Source organism: Pagrus pagrus (assembly GCF_965226575.1).
Source record: "Pagrus pagrus genome assembly, chromosome: 8".
Taxonomy (NCBI): Eukaryota; Metazoa; Chordata; class Actinopteri; order Spariformes; family Sparidae; genus Pagrus; species Pagrus pagrus.
The window spans coordinates 33,570,529-33,583,518 of record NC_140192.1 but is presented as its reverse complement, the minus strand read 5'-3'; the positions used below and the strand labels follow the sequence as shown (position 1 = coordinate 33,583,518).

At 40.1% G+C, this 12,990-nt stretch overlaps 1 protein-coding gene across 5 annotated transcripts in view; it reads left to right on the top strand.

Annotated features, from left to right (window-relative positions):
- tjp2b (tight junction protein 2b (zona occludens 2)) overlaps positions 1 to 12,990 on the top strand; it is a 193,172-nt gene that overhangs the window by 166,680 nt on the left and 13,502 nt on the right. For all 5 annotated transcript variants that reach the window (XM_084360968.1, XM_084360967.1, XM_084360970.1 and 2 more), the window contains exons 19-20: positions 4,253 to 4,462; positions 5,874 to 5,981. In XM_084360968.1, coding sequence (XP_084217094.1) covers positions 4,253 to 4,462; positions 5,874 to 5,981 — 318 coding nt within the window. The remainder of the gene's footprint in view (positions 1 to 4,252; positions 4,463 to 5,873; positions 5,982 to 12,990) is intronic.

Below are 12,990 nucleotides of genomic sequence, written 5' to 3'. Positions count from 1 at the left end.
ACGTACACACAAACATACACACACAAATCATTTGTAGCTATACTTCTGGGATAAAATGCGTTACCCCCATGTCGACAAGAGGCAATACTGAACCGTGCTGAATTAGTTCAGAAGACGGTCGCGATGTGTTAGTGACTCTAACGTAGCAACATAAACTTGAACTTGTATTAGCAGCAGCCGTATGCCTTTGGCTATGGTTAGCAAAAGGCTAACGTATTAGCAACTTCCGACAATGCATTATCGGTAGCCGCTGTCACCTGGCTGTTTACATGGTAAATCAGCCCACACAACCAATCCTCTTCTTAGATTGTTTTGCACTGAAAGCGGGTGTTTCCAACCATGGAATCGCAATCTTTCCTGTCCGGTTATCCGCCATTGCTGCAGACTGGGTTTCCACCGAAGAGACGTGAACGCGCATCTGCTTTAGTAGAACAGCCAATCACAGGGCTCGCTCTCTCAGCTGCTCTGTGATTGGTCAAAGTCTTCCGTCACGGGCCAGATTCTTTGCAGGCTGAAAACAGAGCCTAGAGGAGGCGCAGAGGTCTGTTCTTCTCTCACATCACTTCATTTACATTATCCCCAAGGTTATTATGGAAGTTTTTGCCCAATATTGCCAAAAATAAGATGCCTACCGAGCTTTTAAACACAAGAAAGATCACCGGGACAAGAAACCAGAATACAGATGAATGAGGATGGAGAAATCAATGACCTCTCTATAACACTGTTAATGCCACAAAATTGTGAAACATTGTATAAGGAAAAGGATATTGACAGTGCATATGAATCATTCTGAAGAATATTCAGATCATTATATGATTCAAATTTTCCGATAAAACAATATTGCAGAAAACATAAATACAGAGATCATTCATGGATCACCAGGGGATTACAAAACCCCTGCGAAAAGAAAAATACACAGATTTCCTAAGAAGAAGAAAATAATTATAAAAAATATAAGAATAAGTTAACTAATATTACAAGGAGATGTAGGAAGGACTATGCAGTGAAATATTAGATGATAATGTTAAAGGAATATGGAATATATTAAATAGTATTATTAGAAATGTTTCTAAACCAATAAGTTATCCTCAGTATTTTATTGATAATGATAATGAAAATCGTAATAAGGACGATGTGGTAAATTGCTTTAATACATTTTTGGTGAGTGTTGGACCAAACTGATCCACTGGTGACAATTGAAGAAATTAATGATTATTTTAGAAAAACCATTAGGACACTACAGTATTTCTGACACTGCTGTCAGAAACCATCTGCTTCTGACAGTAGTGGAAGAAAAATAAATTATAGATATTGTTAATAAATGTAAACACAATACTGACTTTAATGAAATGGACATGACAATAGTGAAAAGGGTTATGATGGGATTTCAAAACCACTAACATGCATCTGCAGCTTGTCATTCCAAACCAGTACATTTCCAAACAAAATGAAAATAGCTAAAGTAAAGTCATTTTAGTGTCAGACTGGATTTAAAAACAGAAACCACTCATTTGCTTGTGATCTCATTGATACTATGAGCTCAGAGGATTCACAGGACAGTAGCTAGTTTTTGAGGCTGTGTGGGTCAAACAAATCAAATCAAATTTTATTTGTATAGCCCAAATTCACAAATCACAGTTTGCCTCAGAGGGCTTTACAATCTGTACAGAGACGACACCCTCTGTCCTTCGACCATCGATTTGAGTGAGGAAAAACTTGCCCCAAAAAAAGCCCTTTTAACAGGGAAAAAAAATGGGGAAGAAACCTCAGGAAGAGCCACAGAGGAGGGATCCCTCTCCCAGGACGGACAGACGTGCAATAGATGTCGCATGTACAGAGCAGATCAACGAGATCACAACGTATACAATTATAATAGATGGTTGACAGGAATGAAAGTACATAAAGAGGTATTACAGCAATAATAATGAAATGCACATAATGGAAATGTGACTACTAGTAATAACAGTAGTAGTGGTTAACGGTAAGGATAGTATGTAGTAATGCATTACAATAATAGCAGTGAAACGTATGTAACAGAGATATGACTAATATTAGCAACAGTAGTGGTGGGTGTCAGGCAGGGCCATGGCAGTAGGTGCATCCACGACCCGGGTGCGGCCAGGATCCATGAGAGCCTGTAGGACTACAAAGCACAAGGACTCCGGGGAAGAAGTGAAGTCAGTGACATGCAGAGATGGGGCATGTATACAGGCATAATGTATACAGATGGAGAGGAGAGGAGGAGAGAGAAGCTCAGTGTGTCATTTACTAAGACAGTTTACAGCATAACTAAGAGCTGGTCCAAGACAGGCCTGGGCCAGCCCTAACTATAAGCTATATCGAAAAGGAAGGTCTTACGTCTACTCTTAAAGGTAGAGAGGGTGTCCGCCTCCCGGACCAAAACAGGAAGATGGTTCCACAGAAGAGGAGCTTGATAACTGAAGGCTCTGGCTCCCATTCTGCTTTTGGAGACTTTAGGAACTACAAGTAATCCTGCGTTCTGGGAGCGTAATGCTCTAGTTGGGTAATAGGGTAGTATGAGCTCCTGGAGATATGATGGTGCCTGACCATTAACAGCTTTGTAGGTGAGGAGAAGGATTTTAAACTCTATTCTTGATTTTACAGGGAGCCAGTGCAGAGAGGCCAATACAGGAGTAATATGATCTCATTTCCTAGTTCCTGTCAGTACACGTGCTGCAGCATTCTGGACCAGCTGGAGACTCTTTAGAGACTTGTTAGGGCAGCCTGATAATAGAGAATTACAATAGTCCAGCCTGGAAGTAACAAATGCATGGACTAGCTTTTCTGCGTCTTTTTGAGACAGGATGGGTCTGATTTTTGCAATGTTTCGTAGATGAAAAAATGCAGACCTTGAAATTTGTTTTATGTGGGAGTTGAAGGACATATCTTGATCAAAGATAACTCCCAGATTCCTGACGGTGGTGCTGGAGGCCAAGTTAATGCCATCCAAACTAGCTATATCATTAGATAATGCATCTCTAAGGTGTTTAGGACCAAGTACTATAACTTCGGTTTTATCTGAATTTAACAGCAGAAAATTGCAGGTCATCCAGGTCTTAATGTCCTTGAGACATGCATGGAGTTTAGTTAGCTGATTAGTTTCATCTGGCTTTATTGATAAGTATAACTGGGTATCATCTGCATAACAAAGAAAGTTTATGGAGTGTTTCCGAATTATATTTCCTAGAGGGAGCATATATAAGGTGAATAGTATGGGTCCAAGCACGGAGCCTTGAGGAACACCATGACTAACCTTGGTATACAGGGATGACTCATCATTAACATGTACAAACTGAAATCGATCCGATAAATAGGACTTAAACCAGTTTAATGCGGGTCCTTTAATGCCAATTAAGTGTTCCAGTCTCTGTAGTAGAATGTGATGATCAATGGTATCAAATGCAGCACTAAGATCTAACAAGACCAGGACAGAGACAAGTCCTTTGTCAGAAGCGATCATGAGGTCATTTGTAACTTTCACCAGTGCCGTCTCTGTGCTATGATGTGCTCTAAAACCTGATTGAAAATCCTCATATAAACTATTGTTATGAAGAAAGTCACATAGCTGGTAACAGTACACACTAGACTTTTTTTAGAATTTTTCTTGCTTTATCAGATTTTATAATTATTTCAATTTCTATTTGTGCTGGTCCATTATGAACAATATGGAAATTGTTTTTTAAGGTGGGGTAGAGGGGCTGCCTGAATAATGACATCACAACAGTCTATTCCTAATGTTAATTTAAAATCAGATATTGCTCTAAATCTGGCTTCAAACGGCCCCATGCTTTTCACCAGCGATTGAAGGTCCCTTCCCCAAAAGTCTCAGCCCAGACTTATGGTGAAACTTGGCAGCCCTGATTATCATAAAGCAGGAGAGTCAGCGCCTCTCTGAAACACAGACTGAACATTTAAACCTTCGTGTAGGGAGGATTTATAGCACTTATAGGTCTGTTGTATGAGACAGCATTAGTTTTAGCTATGTGGACTTGGTTGGACTTATTCAGGTTCATTAGTCTGCGGATTAGTCCCCTCTGTCTCCCTGTTATCTTCATATAAGCCACTTGTGTGTGTGCTCTGAGCATGCTCACTGTCTGTCTTCCTACTTTCTGCCAGTAGTGCTCTACAGCTTGGCTCTGTTTGTCTTTTTTTCTTGTCTTTTGTTCTCGTGCTATCCGTCTGTCCATCCTTCCTGCCTGTACACCCAAGATCCACCATGTGTCTCTTCTAGCTGGAGGGAGTAGAGAGTGATCTGGACTGCCAGGACATGGAGCGTCTGTCTTTCCTGTCCGCCGACTACCTCAGCATGGACAGCCGGATGACATCCGACATGGATGACACAGCTGACGAGGGTGGGGCATACACCGACAACGATGCAGATGTGGAGATGATGCACATCTCAGCCATCAGCCGCTCATCTGAACCTGTCACAGCTGAGGAGGTCAGAGTCAAATGCACGCACGCACGCACGTGCACACGCATGCACACGCACACACAAACACCTCGTCGGCAGGCATTAGACCTTACTTGGTGGACAATGTGGAGGCCAGAACCATTGGACATGTTCAACCAGACCATGGTATAAAAACCAATAGCTATATATTTTAAAATAAATTCTTTGACACAACCAGTGCAAATACATGAGAACTGGACTGACGTTGTCCACTGTGTCGGTCAAAGTGAGGACTTTAGCAGCATTGTTCTCGATCAGCTGCAGCTGTCTGATTTACTGTTGAGGCTGATTCAGTCATCCTCAGTCTGTTAGTACATCCAGCATCAAGGATTTCAGGTGAGCACGGACATGATTACAGTTCTTTAGTGAACGGACTCGCTGTCAAGGCAAACCCATGGATAATCAGTGTCTTATTTTTCTGCTTTTTACCTCTAAGTGGGAAGTGTTATATGATAAATATTATTGCATTAATTTTATTCTTTTAATTCTATTCTTATTTAATTGCATTTATCTTATTGTCCATACAGAATAGACTCTGTTCTGTATTTATATTTTTTTCATATAGTTTCTCTATGCTGTTGCATTTCTATTCTTAGACAAAGCAGCTGTAACATGACCCAGTTTCTCTCCTTGGATCAATAATGTAGCCTATTTCTGATTTTAATTTTATAGGAAGCTTGTGAGACAAAAATTATTAATTGAATAAATAAAAACTCACTCCCACCCTTATTTTGTCACGTGTTTGTTAGACGCTTTATCATTTGTCATTTTTAATCTGGTTAGGTCTTTGTTTTTTTCCACACTTGCTGAAATTACCTAACACTGGCAATCGAATCAAATCAAATCAAATTAAATCAAATCAACACGTGTAAAATTTTCTTAACTCCATGTTCACACAATGGAACTTTAATTCCATCATGTACGCACAAAAATAGTCCATCAAAAGTCTGTTTAAAGTAAGTCAATTTAGTAATTATCTGCCTGCACTGATGCAGACTCAGTGTTTGAGGACTTTATAACCCTCTTCCCTTTAAGGCAGACTGGTTTGGAGCGTCACTCAGTGGGTAGGGGGAGTGTGTATGCCGATCTGGAACTTGGCCACTCTCATGAACACAGCCTGATGCACACTTCGCTTCTCCAAGTTTTCCTCCCTTCACTGTCAGGATGGTGCTGCCATCTGTAGTGCACACAGGGGATTGCAGCTTCATGACAGGAAAATACAATCATCAGCAGCTTGCTGTACAGCTAGCCACCTTTAAGCTTGTATTTACAATTTATTGTATGACTTCTATTATGCACTATAATTCATCAGAAGAGTTGTTAAGAGAGAATTTGAAGTAATTCTGTACACTATTCTGTACACTTATATGGTCTAATATTTGTGCGTGTGTGTGTGTAGATCTTGCGCAGGTACAGTCCAGACATCAGGAGTCGCATGAGGAAAATCAGCAATCGGGAAGTCCTTAACAGGTCCAGCCCCCCACCTGCCTTCTTATCAGACAACAAGGTGAGGGACCTATACAGCATATATTCACAGTATATGTTCACAGTATATGTTCACAGCATATGTTCACAGTATATAACAACAGTATATGTTCACAGTATATGTTCACAGCATATGTTCACAGTAAATATTAACAGTATATGTTCACATCATATGTTCACAGTATATATTAACAGTATATGTGCACAGTATATGTTCACAGCATATGTTCACAGTATATGTTCACAGCATATGTTCACAGTATATATTCACAGTATATGTGCACAGTATATGTTCACAGCATATGTCCACAGTATATATTTACAACATATGTTCACAGTACATATTCACAGCATATGTTCACAGCATATTTTCACAGCATATGTTCACAGTATACAGTACAGACCAAAAGTTTGGACACACCTTCTCATTCAAAGAGTTTTCTTTATTTTCATGACTATGAAAATTGTAGATTCACACTGAAGGCATCAAAACTATGAATTAACACATGTGGAATTATATACTTACCAAAAAGTGTGAAACTAGCAGCTATTCTACCATGAAGGCCTGATTCACACAGTCTCCTCTTAACAGTTGTTCTAGAGATGTGTCTGCTGCTAGAACTCTGTGTGGCATTGACCTGGTCTCTAATCTGAGCTGCTGTTAACCTGCGATTTCTGAGGCTGGTGACTCGGATGAACTTATCCTCCGCAGCAGAGGTGACTCTTGGTCTTCCTTCCTGGGGCGGTCCTCATGTGAGCCAGTTTCTTTGTAGCGCTTGATGGTTTTTGCGACTGCACTTGGGGACACTTTCAAAGTTTTCCCAATTTTTCAGACTGACTGACCTTCATTTCTTAAAGTAATGATGGCCACTTGTTTTTCTTTACTTAGCTGCTTTTTTCTTGCCATAATACAAATTCTAACAGTCTATTCAGTAGGACTATCAGCTGTGTATCCACCTGACTTCTGCACAACACAACTGATGGTCCCAACCCCATTTATAAGGCAAGAAATCCCACTTATTAAACCTGACAGGGCACACCTGTGAAGTGAAAACCATTTCAGGTGACTACCTCTTGAAGCTCATCAAGAGAATGCAGAGTGTGTGCAAAGCAGTAATCAGAGCAAAAGATGGCTACTTTGAAGAAACTAGAATATAAGGCGTATTTTCAGTTGTTTTACACTTTTTTGTTAAGTACATATTTCCACATGTGTTAATTCATAGTTTTGATGCCTTCAGTGTGAATCTACAATGTCAATAGTCATGAAAAGAAAGGAAACTCATTGAATGAGAAGGTGTGTCCAAACTTTTGGTCTGTACTGTATATTCACAGCATATGTGCACAGTATATGTTCACAGCATATGTTCACAGTATATAGTAACAGTATATATTCACAGTATATGTGCACAGCATATATTGACAGCATATGTTAACAGTATATATTAACAGTATATATTAGTTATATTAGTATATATATATATATATATATATATAACTTGGAACACTAGAAGAATAGAACAGTTGAAAACCTTACTAAAGATTATGAAACAATATTATGGTCTCAAGTATGATTATAAATATAAATTGAAACTGCAGGCAGTGATGAACGGCAAAGTATATGGGAGTTATAGGCCAAAATGCACTTTCCTTGATTATAGCACCACCTAGTGGTGGAAATTCACAAGCAGGTGTGACGTATATTCACAGCAGGTGTGACGTATATTCCAAGTTTGGTGAGTTTTGGGGTATGTTCAGGCAGTGAAAAATGCGATCATTTTGGCAGAAAAAAAAAAATCCTTACAAAAACAATAGGGTCCTTGCAGGTTCCCTGCTCGGGCCCTAATAATAATAATAATCCTTACAGATACAATAGGTCCTCGCACGAGATTCGTGCTCGGGCCCTAATTAAAACTGCAAGCAGTGATGAACGGGCCCTCGCCCCCCCACGTACGTTGGGCTATGGCGCCGTCGGAGGCCACGCCAAGTTGTGTGCTTGCCTGTTGCCTGTGGAAAGGTTCCTACCTAAATGGGATCCGTGTCACTGAAAACACAACAGTGACATCTTCAGTGACTTCCTTTGTCCAGTGGGTGGCGCTATAGATATGACGCAGTATTGATGCAGAGACGTATTCAGGGTGAGCCCCTCTACATGTGTGAGCAATTTGGTGAAGATCAGCAATTGTATGTTGAAGTTATAAGGACGTCCTGCTTGATGGCGAAGGATCGCAACTGACCGCACGGCCATGCCCACCAGATACAACACAGGCTGTTGAAGGTATGAGGATGCTACTGAGTGAATAAAAAAAATAAAAATAAAGAATTCCGTGCGTAGAAGAACATATGTTGTGAATGCCTCCTGCATTCACAGCCAATGTTCTTCTACGCACGGATTTTTTTATTATTATATCTTCCGGGTCAGAAAGTTTGGCCCTTAACTCCTTCAACATTTTTCAACGTATTCACTCCATTCAAAAACCAAAATATTCATCTCAATTGGGAATTGACCGCGTCTATTTTTCTCATTCATATCATTCATAATTTCCGAGATATTCAGCGGTCAGAAAGTTTGGCCCTTAACTCCTTCAACATTTTTCAACGTATTCACTCCATTCAAAAACCAAAATATTCATCTCAATTGGGAATTGACCGCGTCTATTTTTCTCATTCATATCATTCATAATTTCCGAGATATTCAGCGTTTTCCGGCCATTTTTTCCCATTCAAGCAGATTACGGAATGTTCAAAAAATCTCAAATTTCACACTTTTTCAAGCATTTTCAAAAACTCATCTAGTCATTCACACTTCAAGATAGAAACTCCATTCAAACTCTGAAATATTCCACTATTTGTCTACATTCAAGCCTGTATTCATCTTTCTCACAGCATTCATACTTTTTGCACAGTCGCAGTTCAAACATCGGTAACGTTTCAGATTTTTGCATTGGTGTGTATTGGGTGGATCACACTTTTTCAAGCATTTTCAAAGCTCAGCTAATCATTCACACTTCCAGATAGAAACTCCATTCAAACTTTGAAATATTCAACTATTTGTCTACATTCAAGCCTGTATTCATCTTTCTCACAGCATTCATACTTTTTGCACAGTCGCAGTTCAAACATCGGTAACTTTTCAGGCACTTTCAGATTTTTGCATTGGTGTGTATGGGGTGGAATGTTGAGAGCCAGAGTGGAGGAGCCAACTGACAGAGTGGGGAGCACCTCAAAAAAATTCAGAAAATCTCGTCTTCAACTCGCGCTTGCGTCCACAGTTTTCACTCCAGCAGAAAAATAACCACATCAGCTTGTAGGAAAATTCGTGCCGGTCGCTAGAGTGGTTCTCTGGAGCCAATCGGACAAAAACTCTTGGCTCAGTGGGCGTTTAACTGAAAGCAACACCGACCAACTGCCGCATCAATTCCCATGAAACTGATAGGAAAAATATCTGGAGGCAGGCAAACACATCCACTTTTCTGAACTGCTCCACAAGACACATTTTTGACCACACACACACAAAAATTTCACTAAATGTTGACAAGACTCTCATACTTTCGACCATATCATTATTTGAGTGATAGCAGTTACTGTTTTGGAGGGAGAAGCATGTTAATGTGAGGTAAACCTCAGCAGAAATCACTATTAAATCAACTCCCACAGTCCGTTGCCGCGACCACCCTGGTTACCGTCACTGTGGCAACCGAGATCAACTGGGCCAACACAGAGAGACAGATTTATCAATGAGTCAGTTTACTACACCCAGTGTATTACAGATTATATTTCCCAACATTTCAACTATATTTAACTATTATCTTTTCATTCATTCAAGCCAGAATCTCCATCTAAATATTGAAATGTTCCCAATCACTGACACATTGACATTTATTTCACTTTTCAGTCCCATTCAGAGTATTTGATCCATTCTCACTGTAACATCTCTTCATACTCCTGTTTGGCTCACAGCTTATATTCTATTTTTAATCCTTCATTCTCACCCAACTATTAGGAAGCTTCATTGTCTTCAGACGAGACTTCAAATAAATTCAAGCCACCAATTCAGTTTGGCCTTAGCTTTTCAACAAACCCTAAATTATTTCACAGTTTTTAGATATTCTGGACATTTTTCAAAGTTTTCACAGCCAGCAATCCGCATTTGGCGTCAGCTCTTCAAAAACCTTAAAATATTCAACATATTTCATATATTCTGGACATTATTCAAAGTTTTCAACGTCAGCATTGCGCATTTGGCGTCAGCTTTTCAAAAACCTTCAAATATTCAACATATTTCATATATTCTGGACATTATTCAAAGTTTTCAACGTCAGCAATCCGCATTTAGCATCAGCTCTTCAAAATCCTTAAAATATTCAACATATTTCATATATTCTGGACATTATTCAAAGTTTTCAACGCCAGCAATCCGCATTTGGCGTCAGCTTCTCAGCAGGGTGCATTCACAACCGCAAGTTCTTCAGGACTTGCCTTCTCTAGTTTAACTATCTTTTCCTACAGATTTAAAACCACAGAGTTCACATTCACTCAGTAGCATCCTCATACCTTCAACAGCCTGTGTTGTATCTGGTGGGCATGGCCGTGCGGTCAGTTGCGATCCTTCGCCATCAAGCAGGACGTCCTTATAACTTCAACATACAATATCTTCCGGGTCAGAAAGTTTGGCCCTTAACTCCTTCAACATTTTTCAACGTATTCACTCCATTCAAAAACCAAAATATTCATCTCAATTGGGAATTGACCGCGTCTATTTTTCTCATTCATATCATTCATAATTTCCGAGATATTCAGCGTTTTCCGGCCATTTTTTCCCATTCAAGCAGATTACGGAATGTTCAAAAAATCTCAAATTTCACACTTTTTCAAGCATTTTCAAAACTCATCTAGTCATTCACACTTCAAGATAGAAACTCCATTCAAACTCTGAAATATTCCACTATTTGTCTACATTCAAGCCTGTATTCATCTTTCTCACAGCATTCATACTTTTTGCACAGTCGCAGTTGAAGAATTCCGTGCGTAGAAGAACATATGTTGTGAATGCCTCCTGCATTCACAACCAACTACAAGTCATAGAACTTGGGTCCGTATAGAATGGGAAAAGCCATAAGGGGTCATCGAAATTGACCGCACTGCCACACCCACCAGGAATAACGTAGGCAAAAACTTTTCACAACTTTTCATCATCAAGGCATGAGGATGATACTTAGTGAGTGGGAAGTCTGTAGCATAAAATCTGTAGGCGAAGGTAAACAATGTACAAGGCTTAGAAATGGGTTCCTACAGAATGGGAACAGCCATAAGGGGTCACCGCACTGCCACGCCCACCAGGTATATCGGAGGCAAAAGCTCTTTACAACTTTTCATCATCAAGGTCTTCCGATGATATTTAGTGAGTGTGAAGACTGTGGCGTTAAATCTGTAGGACTAGTTAAATAAAGTACGAGGCATAGACATGAAAAAAAATGAATGGGAAAAGCCACAAGGGGGGCGTTAGGGGGCCCTACTGAGCTATCATGCTGCGCATGAGGGCAGTTGTGGTATTGAATTAATGTACTCATGGGTAAGGAGCTACAGGCCAAATTTGGTGAGTCTGCGAACATCCTAATGTCCCGAAAACAGCGTCGGAAAAATGAAAATTGCCGCACACCATTCAAGATGGCCGACTTCCTGTTGCAGCAACAATTCCGACAAAAATCATTCCTGCCTAAATCCTTGAGACCCATCATTCCTGCGAATTTCATGACGATCCGAGAAAGTTGTCAAGGGGACACAGCAATGTTAGGTGGCGCTATGGAGTCCCTTGGCCACACCCACCCCCAATCATGTTGAATTCTGATGTTGGCGCGCACATGTGACGTATGTTCCGGGTTTGGTGAGTTTTGGGGTATGTTCAGGCCGCCAAATATGCAGTCGAGTGGAAGGAAGGAGAATAATAATAAACAATCCTTAAAGATACAATAGGCCCTCGCACGAGATTCGTGCTCGGGCCCTAATTAAACTCCATTTTGCAGATGATGAAAATTCTAAATATAATATACCTATGAAATATAAATATACAAAGTAAATTAAATAGCTTTCATACTGAGGTAACAGACTTGTTGTCTATGCTGTGAATCACAAATCATGCAACTTGTAAGTAAACAAATGAACAACTTGAGGGACTTCAAGAGAGTTCAAAATTCTTCTTCGGAAACACCATCATGTCCATATTGTCTGGTTAGAGGCTTGCTCTCTGTGCTGTGACAATGTCCCCTGCAGTGGAAAACACCCTTTCACTGGGGACAGATGTGGCTGGGATTCCAAGGTAACATTTAGCCAACTTGGCGGAGCACATTTTGTGAGAAATGCGCCCGGCTTGGCAGTTCATAACGGGGCTCGAGCACACTAATTATAAACTTGAACCCATCATTTTCCGCCACCGAAAAGGGGCACATGTCCAGAGCCATGAATATTGCAATTGCCCTCGTAATCTTTTGAGCCCGGTCCAAATTGGCTGGCAATTTAACTTGGAATAAATAAGGGAGAGTAGACTGTTGTTGTTGTTGTTGTTGTTGTTGGGGTTTCTTTGTTCTTAAATTGATGTCAGGATGGTGCCTTAATATATGTATTTGCATATTCAACGTGTTGCCTGTCACTTGAGGAAGCTTCATAAAACACTCATGGCAAATGGTTTGGGTTTTGTCCAAAACACGACTGCCATCCTTAATCTCAACCGGGTAGCCGAAATGTTGCCACACTGCTGACCTAAATGAGCTTGGAGGATCTGCAATATCAGGGTTACCAGCATTAGCCATCTTCTTGTAGCCAACTTCTTCACCTAGCCTAGCAGCTGCTCGCAAAAGGTTTAGCGTCTCATGATTGGAGGGTAGTCACATGACACGCCGTTGGGGACTTACAGTTAAAATTAAATAATATCCTCAACTAATTTGTGGTTTAGGTCTACGTATTTTTATAATGTTAAATCCAAATAAAAATCATAATAATAGTCATTTAAAAAGTTTGGTAGCACTGATAGCTCATAG